Genomic DNA, 24,158 nt, shown 5'->3' with positions numbered 1-24,158 from the left:
CATTCTGTGTTCAAGTCCTTGCTATGCTCTTGCTCTTTCTGGGTGTGTCTACATGAAAAACCAGTCTGGGTCACCTCGGAAATGCACTTACGAGGATCTCATTTTTCCCCACTCACTTTTGCTTTGGTGCATCTTGCATAGTGGTCTCAGACTTTGCCAACTGAAAGGCTTCATTGTTTTTGTGTGAAACTGAACTGAACTGTGTAGGCCAGGACTATATGCATCCCATGTCCCAGTGACAGTGGCCTAATTCCGTGCCATGCTGCTGTTTCCCTAAGTACCCCCATGTCAGATTGCATTGCTGCTGGAGGACCTCTAATCCCACTGTCTGCACTGAGCATCTGTCCCTCTGATCCCTGTTACATACCAATGCAGATATGAGCCTCTGCCACTTTTAAACGCATCCACACTTACGGAATTTTGTAAAGAGCTTAAAATTTACTGAATTTTTGAGATAATTATTGAATTGCATATTGAATCACTACTTGCTTTTGGCCAACATGGTTATGAAATCTCTGACAACCTGAGTGTTTTTGTTACCAGTTTCATTATTAAATCTTTTTTTTCTGAAGTTAGTAGAACTTAAACAGTGTAATATAATTTATTTATGTTTTCCCACAGGCTCTTACTTTAGGGAATAAAAGTCAGAGCAGCAGTGTAAAAATAAAATAATAGAAATCAGAAAACAAAGGGCGCTGGGGGAAGTTATTTATGGTTTAAAAATGCATTGAAAAGTAACAAATACCAAAGCTCTGAGCAGATTAAATTTTCAGATGAAAATGTCATCTAAGCTCAGCAGAGTGGAGGATCTTGGTTGCTTGCCTTGAAATATGATACTTATGCTTAAATGATTTAGTGTGACAGCCTAGGTTTTCAGGGTCTACTCCTATGTGTTTTAAAAAGCAATTTGGTACCTGGAACCTGTAATAATGTTTTTTAGTTTTAATATTTGATGTACATCTTAATGAATGTACTGCTTGTATTTTTTTATTTGTTGACAGAGCTGGGAGCTGTGTGAAACAGATATGTGACTACAAACCCTGTTGACTTAGAATACTGGAAGAATGACTCATGCTTGGGAGGAGTTTGTACAAATACTAGCATTTTAAGCATGGGCTAGAGTAAGGAATGCAATGAAGTACTCCATCCCTCCATACAAACAGCCCTTTAAATAACCTTAAACTAACCATTTGTGTACCTGCAGCCTACACATCTATATATTTATAGGTATTTTATATTTCTGTCTTGAGGGAACAAAGCAAATAACTGGTTTTGAGTGTTTACTGTGTTGAGGATTTATTCTCTAGGGACAAATGCATGTTTCAGACTCCTGAGTTTTTGTCCAGAGACTGCCATTTGTTATGCATTTGCTTAGTTTTCACAAGCTGAACTTTGAGATGGCATTTCTCTGTACGATAATTCTAATAATAAAGGAGTTGAGAGTTAGTTATACCTACGTAGATTGATCTATCATAGGTGTGTTAATGCTTTTATAAGGGATGAAGTTTTGGGTAGAAATAACAGTGGAAAGTACTCATTAGATTAATTCCAACATTTTACTGCCTTCTGAATAATGATGAAAAAAAATCATTGGTTGAATAATTGTACTTGGGGCAGCAGTTAATACTATGGATGCAGGAAAGTCAAAAGCTCTGGAACCAGTTTGTAATGAGATAGAGGAAATGTATTTGCAGTGCGTCCAATGGAGGGCAATGGATGGTAAAAGGTCTGGAACACAAGTCTTATGAAAAGCAGCTGAGGGAACTGGAGTCTTTCAGTCTGGAGAAGAGCAGGCTCAGGGGAAATCTTATCGCTGTCTACTATGACCTGAAAGGAGGTTGTGCCAAAGCAGGAGTTGGCCTCTTCTCCTGGTAACTAATGATAGGGTGAGAGATTGGCTTCAAGTTACACCAGGGGAGGTTCAGATTGGAGACTAGAAAAAACTTCTCAGAAAAATTGATCAGGCACTTGAATGATATGGAATGCCCAGGGAGGTGGTGGAGTCACTGTCTGTGGAGGTGTCCAAGAGATGTGTAGATGTGGTACCCAGGGATATGGTTCAATGGACAATAATGGTGGTTGGGCTAGATGATTTTTGAGATCTTTTCCAACTCTAATGATTCCATATGAAGATGATCTTATCCTCTGCTGGGGATGTAATAATGAACCTGCTTTAAATCAGAGAGCTTGCAGAACAGAGTTGTAAGTTGTCACTGGGCATGGACTCAACTACTTATTTCTTGTCTCTGAGGCGTGTCACAAATGCATGTATTTCTCCATAAAGAGATGCTTCTACAATGTGGAACTTTATGTATTGGAACTAGTTGTTTGTTTTACTTCTTTCTGAAGACAAAAATACTGATTTAGTATTAAGCATTACTAGCAGACTTCCAATAACACTTTACTTTTTGTTCTGTAGGTATGAAACGTCCATTAAGTCCTGACCGTGTCTTTGAAGATGGGATTATGAATCAGCCAGCTGTTCTGCGGAGTTCTGAAGAAAAAGGATTGAAAAATGACAGACAGGACTATCAACCAGGCAAAGAAAAAAAGAAGATACTGTTTTCCGTCTGCGAAGTGTGCAATATACAGCTGAACTCTGCAGCACAAGCTCAAGTTCATTACAATGGCAAGTCTCACCTGAAAAGAGTGAAGCAGCTAAATAATGGAAAGCTCCCTACAAGTACAGCTCCTGGCACCTTGTTTCCAAGTACAAGCACAGGTACATGATCAGTAAGAAATGTTGCATTTTGGACAAGAAATTTAAGGAAATTTTTAAGCCATACCTTTTCCTGCTAGCATAACCATTGAATATAATACAGAATAAAACTAGCAATTAATATTTTGTCATACTGAGAATTATTGGTGTATTTATTCTCCTGTGAAGCTGATTTTATTTTAGCAGTATTATGTCAGTGCATGATTAATGACTGGGTTGGGCCTTACTTAGTAGAGATGCATGTAATGGAGTCATGCATTTGTCATTCACGTTTTTCCCAAACAACAAAGTTCTGGAAGGATGTTGTATGTTCTGGAGAAACTTTTAAGAAATATACTAGTAGGAAAGGAGGAGAAATGCAACTTTTAACAACCTGGCCCTTTGATCTTTTCTGCTTTTGCTGGTCTGAGTTTTGATTACTCTAATTCAAGTGAGAAGTAATTTGAAACAATACTTTTTATTAACTGTACAAAACAGAAGTCCTTCATTTGTCCTAAGTGTATTTTGCCCAAGCAATATGAAAAGTTGCACAGTATGTTACATGCACAAACAAAAACCACACAGAAACCTTTTTCCTTTCTCCTTGTTAGATTTGAATCCTATATATTACGAGAACAATAGATTATTTCCCTACTTCTCTAAGCATACAGGAGGTTGAACCCATTGAATAATTTGAACTTTTACATTAGCAAGGGAAAAGGTATTGTGTCTCTCCTTCCCTTTTCATGAGGGGTCCTGGTATGCCAGATGGTCTATTGGTTTGATGTTCAGTGTATAAGGATTTTGCTGCAGGATTATCCTTTTTTTGTGATGTTCCAAAAACTGAGGAAAATTTGTTGGAGCACTTTAAGGATGCTTTTCTTAATCACAGTTGAAGTAGATACTTTTTCTCCCTTCCATTTATTTGTTAAACAACCTTTTTATTTATTTATTTAATTTTATAAATTTTGTACCATGCGAAAGGGCTGATCTCAAAGAGCATTATTTATATCTCACATTAATAGACGTAGAGCTAATCAGACTTCTGATTCTGTGACAAATAAATATGAAAATACTGCAGTGAATTTTAAGTTTGGTGGAACGCACACTTTGGGGTTACTGTATGGCACAGCATTTAAAACTCCTGTGGTTGTTTTTGGTTGGTTTATTTTTTGAGCAATATGTTTTGTTCATTTACCTCTGTATTAAACCACATGCTACTATTTAGTACCTTACACCAGTCTACCCAGTGCATGTTGAAATGGCTGAAGGATGTTAGTGTCATAAGCATTTAGAGGAAAGAATGTATCGCATAGACAGCTTAATGTAATGCTTGAGAGACACTAGAGGAACAGCATTTACCAAAATGTCATTCTTAAAGAACACCTTTCAAAAATAAGTAGAAATTAATTTTCTTATAAATTGATGTTATCTAGGCTCAGTTTTAATCCATGTCCTCTGGAGTGTTATTATCCCTTGTAATGCGAGTCTGCCTTTCTCATTTCTTTGGCTAACACTGTAAACGATTAATTGTGCAGATGGTAAGAGAACAATTCTGTTCATCTCACCTCACCAGTGAACAGACTTGATTCCACGTGCAAAGAAAGCAAATAGGCCTTTTCATGCTTCACTGTTTCAACTATATACTCTTCTGCTGAACCAGTTGGTGAGCAATCAGTTTTCTCCAAAGGTTCCTGGTAATCTATGGTGAGGTTTTTCCTCTGTCTTCATCAGATGAATGTAGAATAAATGATATTCCTGTTTTAAAAAAAAAAAAAAGTGATTGGGAATATGCATGACTGTAAATGTATGTTCAGAATATAGAGACCAAGATTACAGACCTGTTTGCTTTGAGCCTTTGCAACTAAACTGTTCCATCCAAGCACCATCTCCAGGCTCACTGGCTGTTGATGGGCTTTCTTCCAAATGTAGATGGACACAAAGGAGTCATTAGGCGTATTTTCACATTCCTTCTCTTTTGAGGTCCCCTCTGTGACATGAAGCTTCAGGATGTTATAACACATCCTTTTAATTTTTAGCCTCCAATGTATTTTACATATATTACCTCAAATTCTGGCTCATAACTTTGAGTTGAGTTTATTATAACATTATTACATTATTATTAACATTACATAACATTACATAAGTTATGTAATGGTCCTTCATGACATGGTCCCAAGACTAGGGACCTGGAATTCCAGTTCTTGGTAATAATGCTCTACAGTATACAGATAGTGGGGTTTATGTATTTAGACTTGAAATATTTCATAACTTAAAAGCTAATTCTTAGGGGTGAATTTGTCATGGAATGTCAAAAGATATTATCCACCATTGCTGGAGTTTACACACAGTATTACTAGATGTGCTCTACCTGCATGTCAGTCTCTCCACAGCAATTTAAAACAATTGAGGCAAAAAATCAAAAGCTGCTTTTCTCTATCTTGGACAAATTGCAAAATTGATTGAATCAAGAAATGAACTGACCGAAAGAGAAGCCCTTGGTGATTTAAAGCACTTACCTGATGACACCCTTTCTTTAGCTTGGAGTTAGAAGTTGGGCTCATGTAGAGAAGCCCGTGCTGCGTGAAGGGCGCTTCATATGCTGACTATAGGCTGCTCGCCTGCTGCCGGCGGCCGAGGGCACGGGCCGGGGGCATGCAGCGGTGCCTGCGCCCAGCAGGTGGGGCTGCAGCCTGCGCCGTGCTCCGCAGCAACGCGTGCTTTCGCTGCCTTCGGCCTGACCGTGGAGCCGATGGGCCGAGCGATCATGAGCTGTTTGTTAACGTGTGCTGCGGCGGGATTTTGAACGGCGTCGTTCTGTTCGTCTCTTTTCTCCATTGGAGAATACCGGTTTTGCTTCACACACTCTGATCTCCCAATCCATAGGCGTCCTGGGCCTGTCTGGGTACTGGAGGAGAGCAAAGCAGTACGGAGAAGTCACGTTTTTATTGATTGGTTGTTTTTTTATGTTGGCTCCCCCCCCGCACTTGTGGCAACAGAAATTATCACTGCTTTGCTATCTTGTGTGATGCTGCGTTATGTGGGAAGTCTGGGCATCCTTTCAAGGCAATGGAGTCAGCGAGGCTTACAGCTAAAGCTTTCTGAATAGTGTCAAACTTCTTGGCTTGCTTGAGTGTCTTTGGGTGAGGAGGAATTGTCTCGGGTTGCAGATAAAATATACAATATAGTTTAAGTAACAGATTTTTTGTTGTTGTTGTTGTTGTTTTGTTTTGTTTAAATGAAAGAGCAACAACAATGAAAAAGTAGCAGATTGGATGCACATGCTTTACAGGATCTATGGCCTGGATAGGTAACTTGCATACTGGGTTCCCAAATTAAATGTCTTGAGTTATGAAGTGCCTTTAGCTGTGCCAAATGACAAAGGCCTTCCTTGAGATCTCATTTGAATTAATAATCTTCTTAGTATTTGATCTGGGGAGCAGGGGAGACTACATCAATAAATGGTTCTGAGTTTATCTCGAGTAGATCTACATGTACATGCCCACACTTACCGTATTGAATGTGTGTGCGGAAGACTGTTTTACAGGATGGTGAAGGAAATCATATTAGCAGTGCACCTTCACAGGATCAGCAATGACAATCAGAAACCATGAGTTAAGTGATCATCTGCTACAACCGAAGGAAGCTGCAGTGCATTACTCTTATTTCAGTGGAGTTTTTCCCTGTTTTTCTGATTGCCAGCAGAACCAGATCCTAAATGGACAGCTTTGTATGTAGGTTTGAATCTTGAGCTGGACCCAGACTTGCTTTCTGCCATGTAGCTTAGCAGCCATCTGAACTGCTTTGTGCCATCTCAACAGTGAACAGAATTTTTGCTTAGTTATTACCTAAGTCTTATTACAGAATATATTTATTACTTGTTCTAGTGAGTACTCAGAGGAATGCTAAGCAGCAACCAACAATATCTTTAAAAATTTGGTGAGCTGTATCTTCCTCAACTCCTGCATATGTATCGATGGAAGTAGTGTACAAGTCTATAGAGGGTAATGGGAAAGCACTACGGGTTTATTTGTTGTTGTTTTGTGCCCAAACCTTTCTTAGACTTGTGTAAGGCCAGCTCTTGTTCTGCCTTCTCTCTCTGTTGTCTACAGCCCTCTTGGGAAGCCAAGTGAAGTGATGTCAGGGTGTGTTGTTCTGTCCGTGTGAGAAAGGGAGTTGCCCTGTCTCTTTGCTGTCCTTTTCTGGGCAGAGTCTGTCTCTTTGGCAGAACCTAAGATTAGAGTCTCACAAGAAAAAGAAAATTATTACATTCCTCTAATACAATTAAAAAAATAGGTTATACTCTTGTAATTTAACTTAGATTAGTGAGCTGTTGAGAAATGTAGTATTTCACTTCTCACTATAAACTGACTTCTTTCTTTATTCAGTGTTCCTCCGAACAAGGCTGTTTTTGATGTACTGCTCTGCATTATTTCTGTCACTTGAATATCTCCCACAATTTACTTAGGAAATATGTGCTATTAACAGTCTTGCAACATAAAACACGTTTATTTAGAAGTGGGCTCTTATCTGTTGTTGTGATGATATAAAATTAAGGAAAAGGCTTTTTTTTTTTTTTTTTTTTAAGTTATCAATGGGAATCAGAACAATTATCCACCTGTAGTCCCCACGTCCTCCTCTTGGAGGCAGTGAGTACATGTGTGACACTTGTAAGCATACCTGGTATGTGACTAGTCTAGTAGAAAAACTGCTTACAGGGAGATTTGTTGTAGGTGGAATGGGGAAGGGTTTCAAAATGGAATTTGTTACAACCATTGCCACTTGTTGCACTATCCCCCTAGCACAGGAGTGTGCGTTAAGTATGGTCCTGGATCAAAAACCTCTGCAGAATTCCTTTGCTGACAGCTTATTATCTCTCTTAGGGGGCAATTATGTTGCGGTAAAAAACTGATGTTCAAAATGTCCAATAATCCGATGTTGTAGAGCTCAAAACAAAAAATACATCTGGTCACCTGCTGTGGTTTCTTTAAGTGCGGATTTATCAGTTTTATTCAGTGTGTCTTTCCAATAGCAATTGAGTATAGAAATGAATGAAATAATATTAAAAAATAACCTTTTTTTTTTTTTTAAACTATTCATATCTTGCAAAAGCATATTAGATATTCTCTACAGTGAGTATTATCATCTGGGAACAGAGCCAGCCAAAATTTCTTTCGTAGCTGTCTCATGACACAGTAGTATGTTTGGATAACTGTACAGGTACTGTGATAAAAATCCCCGCGTCCTTCTACTTCATTGTGAACTTGACATCTGATTCTTATTGTGCTGTGTATTTAAAAATCTTTGGGGGTGTGGGTGTGCACAGTGGCACATGCCCTCTTACCTTTTTTGGGAAAGAAAATGTGCAAAGTACCTGAAAAGACAAAAGGATTTACACTGTGGGAAGGCTCTGTGGGAGTAGGAAGAGTATGAATTTAATAAGCCAGGGAGATTTTTCATAGTAAGTAATGAGAAATTATTATTGTTTTTGAAAAGCCAAGGCAATGGTTGTGTAATGTCGTGCTTTTAGTATCTGATTTTTAATATATTTTTCTTTTTGAGGGGGACAGATACTTAATCTGCCCATCTGTACAGGTGGGTCAGTATTCTGAAATTCCTCTAGCCAGTTATGCTTCTCTTTAACAGGTATCGTATTTGTATAAATTCAGTTGGCTTTGTCAGTTACGTGGTTAAAGAGTACTTATTTGTTCATCTGCGTAATTGTAAATTAATCTTATTTAGAAAAGCTGTAAGGAATCATTAATTTTTATTGCCAGATTTTTCCCAGTAGCAAACCACCACAATACAGGCTACAGCTTCTCCTCTGCTCATTGTAGGAGAGACAGAGCTATTTTTAACATTTACACAGGCTAGATAAATGATTCTTCGTTCTGTGTGGTTTGGAGCTGGATCTGCGGAGCGTTTCATAATCATACCCTTTTTATGGTTTGTTTGAATTTGATCACTGGCTGATTTCATGCATTGATAATGACTGCTTAGGTTGCCTGTTTCTCAGCATAAATTCACCTCAGACTTCTACTTTGACAGTGCTCTGTGTTTCCGTCCGCATGAAGATACAGAACTGAAATTGCTTTGCTTTCTTTACAAATGACTCAGAGTGTGCTTGTCCTTCCCTAAAATGTTGCCAGCGTGTGAAGGATTTTCAATGAGCAATGCTATAAGGCAGCATCTGGGAAGGTTTGGAGCTGCACTGGTGTGCCAGTGTACTGTGACAGAGGAGCAGGGCTGGAGCCAAGGCTCTGTAGCACTGTAGATCATATTGGTCACATACTGGAAGTTTTGTTTATGTCACTTAGTTCCATTTGAGCTCGTTAAATACTACTGCCATAATGTGGAGTGGACTTCCCAGTAGAGGTGAGTATGACTATTTTTTAAATTAAACTTCATTGAATTCTTTTGTGATATGATATTAGTGCTTACATTAATGGTTACATGTTTGGCAGTATTTCTGTATGCATGTCATTTATATTTTAGTTACTCCTGTGGAAATATTAAGAAAAATGGCAATGTATGTCATACATTAATTCATTCTCTTCTTATTTCAGTATTCAGAGTAACTCTAAATGTGTGGCAAGCTCCCATTCCTTTCTTGCTGCTTGCAGAGGGCATCTTTTCACTAGGTGACTTCCTATGCGTTTTAAGTGTTTTTGAATCATGTTAGTGGTGCTGTATTATTGTTATAGGAAGAAACTAATTAACAGTGTGACTAAATACCCCTTTCAAGAGCTTGCTTTTTGGCTTGTTAAATCTCAAATTATAGTTATAATTAAATGCAAAGCACAAGAGCTGTTGAATTCTTCAGCTAAGCTATTTAAGTGAAGAAGGAAATAAATTGTATGCTAGATTTGACATGTTGTCTATGTCTGTCATTGTTAATATTAAAGTTATGACCTGCCGTGCCCAGGATAGCATCCGATAATTCATTTGCACTGACAGCTTGCTTTGAGAAGGGTATAAAATTACTGTCGCTTCTCCCTAATCAGTTAAATTTGAGATTTAGTGCGGTAAGTTTTATTTTAGGGAACAGATACTGTGCTGAAGGTAGTCTGTGAAGTTGTTGTAGTAAATCTTTAAATTCAAAAGAAGCATTATTGAAAACAAAATGAACTTTGAACCTGTTTAAAAAAAAAAAAAGTTTGAGAATTTATCTATAGCAGAACACTCAAAAAATTAAACTCATTAAGCACTGTTGTTCTGCTAATATGTTGAGTTGTGAGACCTGCTAGGATTTTATTTAGAACTTCTGATTGTATTTTAATAAAAGAAGGGAAGAAGCTGAAAAATACTTATTAAAACATTTTTTCTTGCTTGCTAAAAATGTCTGTGCTTTCTGTGTAAAGGCTGCTGTGTTTTTTGTTGGTTTTTTTTTTGTTTTTTTTTTTTTACAAGGAACTAGGACAGCTCATGCATTTTCCTGCTAAATATATTTATGAGGCAGCTGTTTTATAGCTTTCAGCTCTAAAGTTATAGATAAGTGTGTATTTGTTTGACAGAAGATTCGAGAATTTCCATTTACTGCCAGTACATGTAAAGCTTGGCTAAGCAGACTGCATCAGGAGCACACACCATTTGTATTAGCCAATCTGTCTTTGCAAGTCCCAGGGCCACTATCTTGCTAGAAGCCACTGTGTGCTTTTGAAAGCATGAAATTAGTTTTATACTGAGCACATGGTTTCTCATTTAGCAGTTCTTTTTATGGTAATGGTCAATTTCTGGTTCAGTGCCAGAGTTTTGGTGTTCTGTCAAAGCTGATAGCTTCTGCTAAGGTGTTCTTTGGAGATAACCTCCCCTCTCCCTTCCCCCTCTCCCCCCCCAACAAGAAAGAAAAAAAGAAAAAAAAATACACACACACACACAAAAAAAAAAACCAGCAGACAAAACCAACAATAAAAGCAGGTGGAGGAGGAATCTAGGGAGACTCTAATAAAGGAAAATTGTTCCCAGTGACCTAGACTATTCACATTTCAGTTAGAATTTCAGTGTGATTTTGTAGTTTTTCGTATAACATTCCTAAGTATTTTTTTGTCATTTATGATATAAAAATAATGGACTGATTGTCACCTTCTTAAGATTCATATTGATTTTTTAAATCACTTAGCAAAAATCGCTATTGTGACATGGAAAATTACTATCCCCTGATGATATTTTACTCTGTGTTTATGCGGTGATCAAAGACAAAGTGCACTTGACACGTGTCTATGAGGCACCCTAAACATCCAGGAGAGTCATTCTAGAATGCAACTGTAGAATGTGTTACAGAGTCTATCTGGAAACTTTTAGGACTCACTGTGAGTTAGTAGTAAATACCTTTTTTGTTTGTTTGTTTAAACCTTTTGTAATACATATAATTTGTAAATTGATTAGGCAGCTGTTTTTTAATCTGTATTTCATTCTTAAAATCATCAGGGACCCCAAAAGGTCATCTAGTCTAATTCCCCTGCAATAAACAGGGACACCTGCAGCTTGATCAAGTTGCTCAGAGCCCTGTTCAACCTGACCTTGAGTGTCCCCAGGCACAGGGCATGCATCACTTCTGTGGGCGACCTGCTCTAATGCCTCACTACCTTTAGCACAAAAAAGCTTTTTCTTTATATCCAGTCTAAGCCTTTCCTTGTCTTATCATCACAGACCCTGCTAAAGAGTGTGCCATCTTTCTTATAGCCTCCCTTTAGTTAGTGAAAGACTTCTCTCACATATCCCCAGAGCCTTTCTCCATTAATAGCCCTAGCTCTCTCAACCTATCCTCATAGGGGAGTTGCCATTCTCTGACCCTCCTCCTCTGGATGCCCTCTAACAGGTCCACATTGTTCCTGACTGAAGACTCTAGACTTGGACACAGTACTCCAGATGAGCTCTTGCCAGTGCAGAGTAGAGGGCCAAGGTCACCTCCTTCCACCTGCTGGCCATGTTTCTTGTGATGTAGTCCTGGATAGGATTGGCTTTCTGGGCTACGAGGGTGCCTGCTGGTTCATGTCCAGCTTCCCATCCACCAGTACTCCCATGTCCTTTACAGCAGGGTTATGCTCAATTTTTTTCATCCCTCAACTTGTATTGATAGTGATAATGGGCATGACCTAGATGGCTTTATTGAATATCATGTGATTTTCCTAGGCCTACTGATACAGCCTATCTTGGTATCCCATCCATAAGTTGTCTCAACAACACCACGCAGCTTTGTGTCACCTGCAGATTGCTGAGGGTGCACTCAGTCCCACTGTTGATGTCATTGAGGGACACTGCTCATCACTGATCTCCATAGGGACATTGAGCTATTGGCCACCACTCTCTGAGTACAGTTTTGCAACCAGTTTGTCATCCATCAAACAGTTCAACTAATCAAATCTATAGATTTCCAATTAGGGAGAAGGATGTTATGGGAAACTGTGTCTAAGGCCTTACTGAAGTCCATGACAATGTCATCAATGGCTCTTCTTTTTGATGCAGTTATGCCGTTGTTGAAAGGCACTAGGCTGATCAGGTTGGAGTTGCCCTTGGTGAAGCTGTGCTGATTGTTTCACATCACCTCTTTCTTTTCCACATATGCTAGCATAGCTTCCAGGAGGATCTATCTGTTACCTTCTTCAGCTCAGAGGTGAGGCTGAATCATGGGAGAACATTTTAGCCCTACCAGATTAAAAATCATTCCCTTAATAGCAGCCACTCATAGTGAAAAATGAAGGTGATTAATATTGTACTGTGTTAGGCTTCACTTGGATTACTTTACCCAGTTTGCATTAATCTCCGTTGTATATTAGGAAACTTTAAACTGTGCTGCTTCTAATAAGAGTTTCCATAATTTTGTCTTGATCCTGCAATGAGCAACTTTTATGATATAATTTTATTTTTTCTTGCCAGGTTGTGTCAATTGTGTTTTCTGTGGAAAACCCAGTGAGCTCTAGAAATGATGGGTTTTGTCCTAAGTACTGAGGACAAGTCCTGATCATCTACCAATATACCATTTTTGGGAAAGAAGCTGGAAGTCAATTTGCTAAGAAGTAAGCTGAAGTGGGCGTAGCAGTTTTGGATTATTCTGTGGTCATGGAGGAAGGAGTAGAATCTCTGGAGAGTGCTGCTAAAAGTCTCTGGGAAGGTAGCAGAATGTCAGTTCAACAAAGCCCCTTTCTCAAAGTCATGGTTTTTGGAGCATCCTGTAGTCATGAAGTAGATGCAAACTGACAGCTTGTTTTTTGTACAGTTTGAAAAAAGATGGTTGCTGTCACTCTAGGACCTTTGAATAAATACATGGTTGCTGTCATTTTAAGACTTCTGAATAAATTTGCTTATTATTCTCCAGTGCATGTTTAAAGGCTACCAAGCAGAAAACATCATTACAGACATTTGGAAAATGATGTCTGACATGTCACTACCATGACATATAAAACTTGTTTTATTTAAGTACTTCAGCTAGAATGCTTTTTCTTGTCCTTTTATTCTTTGTGAGATTCTTTTATATGTGCTTTTTATAGCTATAAGTATATGCTTGTCACATTTCAAGCTGGCTAGTTCTTTGTTCCAAGACTTTGTTGCATGTAAGGTACTTTCAGCTCCAGAGATCTTGCATTTTTTTCCAAGTGTCTTTATTGCTGTGTATTTCCCTTCCTGTCATTTCACATTGGTATGTAATGAGAGAAGCAAGATCCAGAATGCTAGTTAAACTGGTCAGAACTTCCTGGTAGGAAACTCTACAGCTTCAAGAGAGCTTTTCTGTTTCAGTTTGACAGTTTTCACATGGCAGCATAACTTCAATTTCTTCTTCAGAAGATCCTTTAGAAGATGTAAATGTTAATGTATGGGGTCTTTTAGTGTTCGAGTGGTCTGGGTACAGCAGCTTCACTACTGCAAGTTTACTTACAAGAAGATCCTGAAAAAGACGATTCCGTAAGCTAAAAGGAAGAAAATAACTGGGGAAGTGGTTTAGAGTTGTAAGCAATTCCATGTTGATGACTTGACTTCATGATTTGAGGCGAGGCAAGCTCTGTGTGGAAACCTTGAATTTGCCTTGTTCAGTGAAGGTCATTTATGATTCCTGCCAAGAGAGCAGAGTAAGCTGACACTGTGGCAGCCCTGTTGAAGCCTACTGCTGAAGCTGGAGTTTCAGCATGTTGTTCTCTGCCGATAAGCCAGAGAGCCAGGCAGGAGTTGAGATGTTCTGGAAGCCTCACCCAGAATGTTCAGCCAAAAAGCTGTGCATTCTTCTATATGCTTTCTGTATTGCTGGATTCTGAGCAGTGCACATAACATGTCTTTTTGATCTGCAAGGACTAAAGAAGGTTGCTTTTGTATTGACAGCAAAAGCTGGGCAGATGAAAGGCAAAATTCATTAGCCTTGGGTAGTTCTTGAACCTACTCTGAGTAGAGCTTTTTTGTACATGATCAGTGCAGACCTTCAAATTAATGATCAGTGCTTTAGTGATTTTTCAAATTAAGAACTGACACTTTTTGAATTTTTAGAGTATGTTGTAGAAACTTGGTAAGTGAAAAGATATGATTGAAAGCTTGATGGGCAAACATTTCTTGCTAGGCAGTGTGAAAATGTCAAACTTCTGGCTAGATGGGAATTCTTTGTGTGATAACATTTGATAATGTCACGCATTAGTTTCTTTGGCGACTCTGAACAGCATATGAGACCAATGCTCTGATCAGTACATGTGCGTGAAGTCTTGCTCCTGAAGTATGGGAGGTTAACAGCTGATTACACATGCAGGGATTTCTGAGTTCTTTGTGGTTTTCTGTTTGTGTGTTGTTTTGGTTTGTTTTTCCCTTGTGTTAGAGTTATTCAGTTGGATGCTATTTATATTTTTACTGAGCTAGAGGAAGAGGCAGAGAGCAGGTCCCTAGTGTGCTGGTTTGAACCTGTTCTTGAGCTGGGAACCTATGTAGGAGCTCTTCCCTGCTCTTTTAAAAATAAGACAGTTATACATAGAAATTAGCAACCTATGTGGTTTTCTGCCAAAGGATTTAATGTAGGACAATGGTACTATTGTTTCCCTTCTGTTCTCTTCAAGCATTCATTAAAACATAAATTTTGAATTCTGAATCATCAGCTGGAAACTTGCGAATTTCACTCAGGGGTCTCCATTTCTCTTCTTTCTTCAGAAGAAATCCATTCAGGGTGTTCCTAAAACTGCTTTTCATTTTGCTTAACCTGGATTTTAAATTTTTATGGACAGGTATTCAACTTCTCCCTCAGTATAGAGTGCTTGCAGTGATTGCATCCTGAAATATTTTGTTTCATAATAGGTAGAATTAATGGTCCTGGGAGTCACTACAAGACAAGTCTTTTATTTTTTATTAGCAGAGCAGACTGAAGTAGACCACAGAGAAAATAAAGTCGTGAGGAAGATTTTGAGGCTTTAGAGTGGGACATCTGGATAAAGAGTCACAGAAATCACTTCATCAAGAAAACGCAGGCTAGTTGGAAAGAACTGAAGTGTATTGTTAGGAATTGCAATTAGTGTATTGTGGCCAAATTTGTTAGCAGCAAGGCTGGAGTTTGGTGTGTCTCTAGTTAGGTTCTGGATAGTAGCAATTACTACTGTATTAAGCAGTCACTGTAACAGCCTTTATTTATTTATTTATTTTAAAGAAACATAAATAGCACTTGGCACCTATGTACCCAGACTACTGAAAATAAGATACAAGCTCCTCAGCCACTTTGGCTAGTAAGCAGGGCACAGGCTTCAGAAATGCCAAAGCTGAAACACCAGAAACTTATTTGCTGCGGATTAAATAATCATGGAAACATTCTGTTTTTTTCTTGTTTGTTTGTTGTGGGTATGATGGATATGATTAACAGGAATGTTTATCTGAAAGATGTAACAGCAGATTTTTTGTTGAGAACTATTGACAGAAACAAGATTTGGCAGAAACGACTAAAAATATTTTTGTTGCTTCTTTATTTTGTTTATCATTTGCCAGCATTTGCTCATTTTAATGATTTCTTCTTTCTAGCAAGTATTTCTTTTTGCAAGGAAGATTTTTTTGCTCCTGTTTATTTCCTCCTTCCTCAGGAGAAACAAGTGAAAACACTTTGTTGTAGAGATTACTGAATATCACTTGGGGTAAAATATTTTGGTTGATGTTATTTTTTTCTATTACATGGCAGACTTCAGTGCTGAAGCCATTGTTACTGCATGGTGTCTATGCAGTTGGTAACATTTTGTGGGAAATGTTTTTGAGCGGGATAATCAATGAAGCTTAAAATCCAAATTAATAAAGTAATAATTTAGCAACACCTTATGAATTGCCTGTAATCTAGTTATGATTTGCAAGGGAATATTTACTCATGAATATTTGGGTGGAAAAGCTATTGATCTAAATGCTTTATAAATTCCTAAATTCTAGAAAATGTTTGTTGCAAATAGGCAGTGTTTGATGCTTGCAGTGTTTCACATCATTTACCATCAGTTACTTGGGAGAGGCAGAAACATCCTGCTGCTCTAAACTATATCAAGATACCCAGTAGCAAAGCAGTGTGAGAAAAACTAGAAAATAATGAACCTTTTCAAGTATTTTGTGTTGCTTTGTATTTGAATAGCAAGAGATTAATATTTGAATAAATATGATGTACTTCACCTTTTTCTCTGTGTTTAGAAACAAAATTTAATGTACTGGTCTTTTATCTTTAAAACTCCATTTTATGCCTAATAGGCATGTTATTAAATTGAACAGCATTCAAAAACCATTAAGAATGTCTTTCTAAATAATAATTTTATCAGATGATTTAACTTTTATTATTATTTTTTCAAGTAATAATTCTAGCCACCTCCACTGAAAGAAGAATGAAAAGCTTTGTGGAGTTCTTTGATTGCTAGTTTAGGTTTGCCTGCGTAGTGGTCTTTTATGTACAAGACATACACTTGGAGGACTGTTAATTTATTGAAGGCCAAGCATCACCCTGAAATTTATGCACCTATTTGAAGTTAAGGCTATAGATTTCAGTCACACTTTGTGTCAAGATTCCAGGAAGGGAAAAAGCAGATATTACTAAAACTCCTGTCTCCTTAATTATGCTGGGCATCTACCCTGGCAAAGACAGGCATGTTTACAATCATAACTTGTGTCTTTTTTTACTTAAATACTTAGTAGGCTATTTTGTAGTAATTTTTCCCTTTTTAAATTTTTGCTCCAGAAATGTTATACAGTTTTGTCTCCTCTTTTGAAAACCTAGAGTTACTTTGATTGTGAGCATACTATTCCAGTTGCTCTAAGTCTTTCCTTTGCATTGTTGATGCAAATTACCAAAGTTACTTTAGTAACTAAAAATAACTTAAATAGCTAAGATAAAAATGCAAATGAGAGTAATTGTCACGAATTGTGTTCTTTCTGCTGGTTGTCCATTAGCAGCCAGTTCAGGTGATCTGAGTCTGATCCCTCTTGCACTAGAGGTTTTTGTTCTCAGGACTAATTGCTGTGTACTATGCAGAAGGGAGCTCATCCAGCCCCTCTGAAAGACGATGTACTTATTTTGTTCAACACTGATTTCTCTGTGGCAAAGGCACAGGTGGAAAAATATCAGGCATTTGGGAAGATTGGGTGAGGTCCCTGTGTACAAGATAGAAAGAGCATGTACTGAACTTGGGTGAAAAAATAGCAATTTTTGCTGTTCTTAATGGTCATAAAATGTGCAGCTAGAAACGCCGTGTTGTAAAATGCAGTGCAATAGTAACTCTTGATGAGTGGTGTTAATCTGTAAGAAACTGATGACTTACCACAAAAACACGAATTTGTCTGAAACTGAAATTCTTTTACTTTTTATTATTTTCTAGACCATCTGTTGAATGAGCATGTAGTTTATTGCCTGCTGTTAAAGTACGAGGGCCTGTAGACATTGCTTTGCAAATTCAAGATTTTAGACATTATATAGTTGTGAGAGTGACATCAGTAACAGTGTAGAGACAGCGGAGGAGTGTTTGAAGAATCACTAACCTTTTTCTTTTTCCTTTCCTTGTTTTCTGTTTTCTTCTTTGTCCTTGCTGTTTAATGCTCAAGGAATATGGTTGTGCCATTGTGATGGAGAATAATTTGCTGCCTGAGTGAGGTAAAGTCTGAAGGGACATCTACTAATTAACTGAAAATGATGAGAATAATCTTCCTGTTACACAGATCAAAGCAAATTTGTTACTAAGAAATTTGGAAGTCAAGGATTTTGTGAGCTATGTATGGTCTAGCCTCATTCTCTTGCTATAAACAAAATCAGAATCAAACTCATATCCACTGGGTTTGGATGATTCTGATGACCAAAGGAATCACCAAGTCTTAATCTCCTTAATTCTTCTAATTCCTTCTTTAGAAGAAATTTCTTTCTCTAGTATGCAACTGTATGGTGTTAAGTCCAATAACTGCAACTGAACTAGAACATGTTACTTAGAGAAAAATCCAAGTTCAGTTTAAGGACTTCATTTGCTACACTGTTCAATTGTTATACTGTGGAACTGCTTCAATTATCCATTAACTGCTGAGAATTGCGTTTTAATACTTAGCTGAATTTTCTGTATTACAAGCCTGGGAGTGTCTTTTCCTACTATTATATACATCCCCATTTTTTGCCTAGGTAGCTTAGGCAAGTCCATCGCTGCTTGTATTAAGTGTGCTGTTGCAAACACAAATTGTAACATCTGGAAGAAGTATCTCTTTTCTTTCAAAAGCTTGATTCATAACAGTGATCTCAGGATCACTGATAACAGATATCTCTCCAGTGAATCAGAATTACAACGTAGCCTCCTCAGTAGCAGAATGGTGGGTCCTGGTTTTTCAGGTCTTTGTGATGTACTTAACAGTGGTAGATACTCTTTCATCTAGAACTGTGTGTGTGAAGCTCTCTTTTTAGTATCAGGTTAGGAGTGCGCTACAAGTACTTCTCAAGATTTTTCTGGACTTCTACATTCCATGCTTTTTTGCAGTGGATTTTCAGCTGGCAAGGTCAAACTTTCTCAGAGAGCACTTGTGAAGGGACAATTGTTTTCCAGGTTGAATCCACTGTCTGTGTGGTATAGCTGGCTCTCTTGGTTCTTCTGTAGAAAGTGGCCTCCATTTCTACTGCTGAATGTTAATTAAAGACAGTTATGCAGTTTGATATTTCCAGGATAACATTTACATATATTTGTGCGCTGAAACTCTTGTTACTTGTTTTTTTAAATTGTTGTTGTTGTTTGTTTGTTTTTTGTTTGTTTGTTTTTAACAAATGCGTGCTTCTTAATATCAAAAGGGGACTTCAGTTTTAGATGGACTTCCTTTTGTGTCATGCGTAACACTTCATTTAAGTTTCTCAGTATTAGTACCAAAGACTTTTATCTAAATTGCATTTTCCGTAAACACAGAAAATGGGGAATACACTATCTTATGCCTATTTTCTGAGCAGTTTGTAAAGACATAGCATGTGATTCACTTTACAGAATCTTTCTTATGTTTTACCTGAACTTTTGGAACCAGCTGCCCACAATCCAATCATGTAAATAATTTCATAGAATCTTCTTTTTCATTTAATCACTACTAGTACCTGGAATGTTTGCCAGGTACTCCCTTGGCATTTTCCCATTTCATCTGGATACTCCAGGAGCAATATTGCACCATGTGATATTCAGGCTATTATCCTTGGGATGTCTTCAACTCATTTGGAGCACCCAGATCCATCCACAAAGCCTTCTTTCTGTAGTTTGTGGGAGGAGTGGAAGCACAGTGTAAGCATATTAATTTATTTGGATGACTAATTCCTTCCTGTTTTACTTAAAATAGTGCTTAGAATTTAGTTACGCAGAACCTCCTGGACAATGTGTCACTGTTAACAGGCTTATTCTTAAGCCTGCAACTGTAAAGCATGATGCTAGTCTTTCTATATTTTGCAGATTGGTGTTCAGGATTTCCGACTCCAGTGAACCTGCTGCCAGAATATGGCATTTCTTTGTTAGCAAACTTCTCCCAAGGCAATAGAAGTGAAAAAAGCTCTATATGTTTAAATTTTGTTGTGAATTTATTTATATGATTTCTTCATATATCACTTGCAAACTCAACCTTTTAGTGTAATAAGCTGCTGATTATCTAATCAGGGTGTCAGGGTGATCTCTAATCTGTGTGTCTGTATGTGTGCCTCTATTAGGAGCGGAAGGATTTTCAGAGTGCAGGCCATTGATAAATAAAAAAAAAAAAAAAAGTTTCAGTTGAGTGTTTTAAGAAAGAAAAATCACAGCTATGGTTGTATTAGAAAAGGAAGTTATTTTGCAGCAGTTTCTACTGTAGGGACACTCAAACCAAAATAGAAAAAGACTTCTCTCTTCTGTATGCCTTTCAGTGTCTGGTTTAAAATCTTCACTTCTGAATTACCAATGTTTTTCCTGCTACTTGAACCCTGTACTGTAGTTACACCAGGCCAGTTACTTTTCAAACAGAACGATGACTAACATTCTTGTAAGTCTTGTAGTCTAAACTGAAAACAGTATGTTTTCTTTTCATGTAATAAGATGGAAGTATCTCCTCCCCTTTTCTTAACATTTGTCTTCATGTCAAATTTCAGAACTGACTTTTTCTCAACAGTGAAGCCAAAATATGGAGTGCTTCCCTCTGATTTATGTTCCTTTAGCTTTAGAATTAAGTTTAACATGTATAAAGCTTTTAAAAAATAAGTAACTGCTCTGATTTGTTTTTAATGACCAACCTAATGCTGCCGGTTAGGCTTCCATATTCAGCTCTGAAAGCATCTGAGTGCTTTGAAATACAAAGTGTTGGAAGTTGCTAGTAACTGCTGAACAAAAAAAAAAACAAAAACATTTCTTTTTGGTAAATAAAACATAGCAAGTGAGAATTTGGAAAGAAAGTATTTTCATCTCAGGTAATGAGATTGGCTCAATTCCTCAAAAATGACAACACATGGAAGTGTTTTTCGTCTTTGTCATCCATCATCCACAAGTACATCTGAGGTTTCTGGTCTTCAGCTTAAACTGCTGCTAAGTTTTCATTATAAATGTGCCACCCACTAGAGCAAAAGGCCCGTCAGCAAATATTTATTAATGTTATCTTCTCCCAGACATATTTGCATAGTAATTTCTTGCCAGATTTTCGTGCTTCTGGTTGTCAGATCTGTACTGCTTCTTGTCAGTTTCACCATAGGGTTTTAAAATGGTAATAAGAGTTGGTGGGAATGTGAAACATGGAAGCCTAATAAAATGTCTTTAAAAACAAAAACCAGAATTGATATTGTGGGTAATAATGAAGAATACCTGCCAGTGAATATCATATAAGGAGAACCTTCATGTGGAGGTACTATGGATCTTGATTTCAGAAATGTATAATTGTTCTTGTACCCTTGTAAAAGGACAGAGCTATCTCCCCCTCCTCCTCTCCCCCAATAAATAAATAAATAAAAGCCCAACCATCAACAATTAAATATTTTAGGTTACTTTCTGTCTCTTTGTTAGTTTATTTTTTAATATCTTCAACGTTGTCTTGGCAGAGGACCTGCTGCTATTCTGACTATAAAGGAGAAGCATTTCAATCCAGAGCTGCTTGTCTTTTATGCCATAACTATCAACTGAGTGGTTCTTTGTATTGCAGGCACATCTCAAAACCCATGATTGTGTTATGCTAGACTTGTGTAAAATTATCAGAAAAAACATTTGCCATCCAAATTTTAAGATCTACTTTAAAAAAAAAAAAAAAAAAAGCATGAAGGCCTTGGGTAAAAAGTTTTTCACAGCAAGAATATCACTTGATTTATGATGCAATCTCTCCCTAACTCGGGTTGTGACACCTAAGGAATGCTGCTCTCACCTAGGTTTTCAGCATCCTGCTTCCAGGTCCTCAGTGATACATGCAGAGGCCATATTTCATGCTTGCTGTGTCTTAAACTTCTGTTATTCTTCAGGAGAAATAGAAACATACAGTTGCATAAGTTTGGAGGGTTTTTAAATGCGGGTTTGTAAAGTTGTCATCTCAGTCTGTCTGTGTATACTGCCTGTTTGGAACCTCTTTCTTGGTGCTTAAAGGAGGAATCACTGAATGGCCAATTTCAGGCTGCTGGATGAATGAAATTTAACGTTGTGAAGGTTGTTTTCTAAAGTGTGAACCATTTTCTTTTTTTTTCTTTTTTTTTTTTTTCTTTAAAGCATATCAGGTTTGTGAGCAAAACTTGCATGTTGATTTGTTTTTTTCAGTGCTACGTGTACCAAAAAAAAGGCACTTTGATAGGCTAAGTTAAATAATATCTTTAAATTATTTGGAGATCTTTAAATGAAATACTGTACAGAAATACCATGGTTGTTATTTTTTGTTTTCCCATTTGTGATCTCTCTCTGCCTTGAGCCACTTTCTCAGAGAGATTAAGCTTTTTTTTTTTTCTTCCCTTCTCATATCTCACCTGGTTTTAAGCTGAGTAATCTTGCTTATGAAAAACACAAATGACTTCTTTGTTGGATGACTGTGTGATATCTATATTTTTGTGAATCTGGCTAGGATATATATTTGGCATTGTTCCAGGTAGCGAGTACTTGGAGTAGGCTGGGACAGTTCTTCAGGAAACATGCTGCTTGCAGAGCTCACGTTTTCATTGGCTGGAACAGTAGAAACATCAGCTGGAGTCATTAACATCATTGTCTTTAGGGGTGCCTGTAGCTGATGGAGCTGATCTGCCTACTTTCCCAGAATAAGCCACTGCAGCCAGTAAATAAGGCAATAAAATATTTCATAGATAGTAAATCTTACACCCCAGAAGAAAATAAGATCTAAAACATTCTGAAAAGAGCAGAGTTCATTCAAATGTTAGATTGAGTTGTGTGGAGAGGGTATGGATAAAGAAAATCTGTGCTATTTTTATGGGAGATGGTAAAGATTGTATCACAATCTTTCTTAAATGCTTTTAAGCACTTCAATAATGAAAAAAACAGAAAAGGGAAGTAAGTCCTAAGCTGTGTCTTTTAAGTGTTTTCACTTTCAGAACGTGAACGTGACTAAAGGAAATACTTGAGTGTGAGAACATATCCCAAGAATATATTGGAAATAACAGTTTTGCAGAGCTTAAAAATAAGAAATCAAGTTCTACATGCACTTCTATGTGCATATGGAATTGATTCAAGGCATATTTCTTCATAAATGGGCTTTTAAGGGTAAAGACATGACCTAATATATTATTGAAGCCATTGTTCAAAGCATGATTTGATTTTCAGAATGATGTGATTTTTAGTCTTTTATCCAGTGAGTTAAAATAACAACATTTCATTTTATGTTTTTATAAGGATAGACATCCTTATGTGTAACATACACACATGTAAAATGCAAAAATAGTTAAAGATAATTCCTGAGCATGGAACTGAGGCAGGCGGAGAAGTACTATGCTAGTAATTTAAGCAGAGATAGATTACTACATTGAATTGCAATTAGTTCAGAGTTGCAAATTGTCATAATCGGAGCATAAACTATTTGTTTCTCTTTTCAGTTTATTTCTTTTTATGCTTCAGCATAGCAGATATACTAGGTATTCTAGACTACGGTGTCTTGTAAGAGCAGAAAATATGTACCAGTTCAAATCACTGACACACGTCTGCCTTACATGTCTTTCATAAAATAATTTCAACATATTAATTACTGCTGTTCAAAAATGTGGCAAGCTTTTTTTCTGGAGAAATATCAGTAAGTATGTATTTTTATCCCATCCCTGGTGTTCAAGGCCAGGTTGCATGGAGTCCTAGGTAGCACGAGCTAGTGGGTAGTAAACTAAGTGACAGTTAAGGTTCCTTTCAGCCCAAACCATGATTCTGTTTTGTAAGTCAATACTTTGGGTCTTTGACTCTTAATTTTCATGCATTTCTATGGTATGCTCAGAATATTTTTTTCCTCCTTTTGTGTGTTATAACCATAAATAGGACTAAAATTTTGTCTGACAACCCAGAACTGTTTGCTAGTTACCTATGAGTTGCTGATATGGAATCTAAACAAGTGCATGTAAAACTTCATTGTATTAATTTTATTTCACGCTCCTAATCACTGTCATACTGAAATGGGCATTAAGTATGATGTATCAGAACTACTTTGAGAAGTGATGAGCACTTGTGTGTAATTCTTTCTTCAAACAGAAGAAACTGCAAGGAAGGAAAGATTTATGGAGTACATATATTATGATGTATATGTACATCATGTATACATATATATATATGATGTATATTGGGATGTGTGGGGAGGAGGATTTAGGTACAACAAATTTGAGCACCGTTATCTTGCGCTTGCAACATTGGGGTTGAATCTTTTTTTGTTTTTGTTGTTGTTGTTTTTGTTTTTGTTTGTTTTTAAATATATATATATATGTTTAATTCTCTGAACCTCTGTGGCCTTTGTCAGCCGCTATATTTGCTCTAATAATTTGTCACTTGAGAATAATGATGTGACCATGGTTGTTGACAGCTTGGACATACCGTGACAAAGATTTCTTCTAGAGTGTATTCCCTTTATTGAAACT

General features: G+C 37.3%; 1 protein-coding gene across 11 annotated transcripts in view; it reads left to right on the top strand.

The window, feature by feature from the left end:
- Positions 1-24,158, top strand: part of ZNF385B (zinc finger protein 385B) — a 149,929-nt gene that overhangs the window by 25,931 nt on the left and 99,840 nt on the right. For 8 of the 11 annotated variants that reach the window (XM_085552662.1, XM_085552654.1, XM_085552659.1 and 5 more), the window contains exon 2: positions 2,420-2,722. In XM_085552662.1, coding sequence (XP_085408788.1) covers positions 2,666-2,722 — 57 coding nt within the window. In that variant the 5' untranslated portion in view covers positions 2,420-2,665. Of the gene's footprint in view, positions 1-2,419; positions 2,723-8,140; positions 8,160-8,578; positions 9,074-24,158 lie in introns of those variants that run through there. The other 3 variants (XM_032445867.2, XM_015868382.3, XM_032445869.2) reach the window with 3 other exon arrangements.

This window comes from Coturnix japonica, chromosome 7 (genome assembly GCF_054131305.1).
Source record: "Coturnix japonica strain WE chromosome 7, WE-NBRP24, whole genome shotgun sequence".
In the NCBI taxonomy this organism is placed as follows: Eukaryota; Metazoa; Chordata; class Aves; order Galliformes; family Phasianidae; genus Coturnix; species Coturnix japonica.
This window is presented reverse-complemented; position numbering and strand designations above follow the sequence as displayed.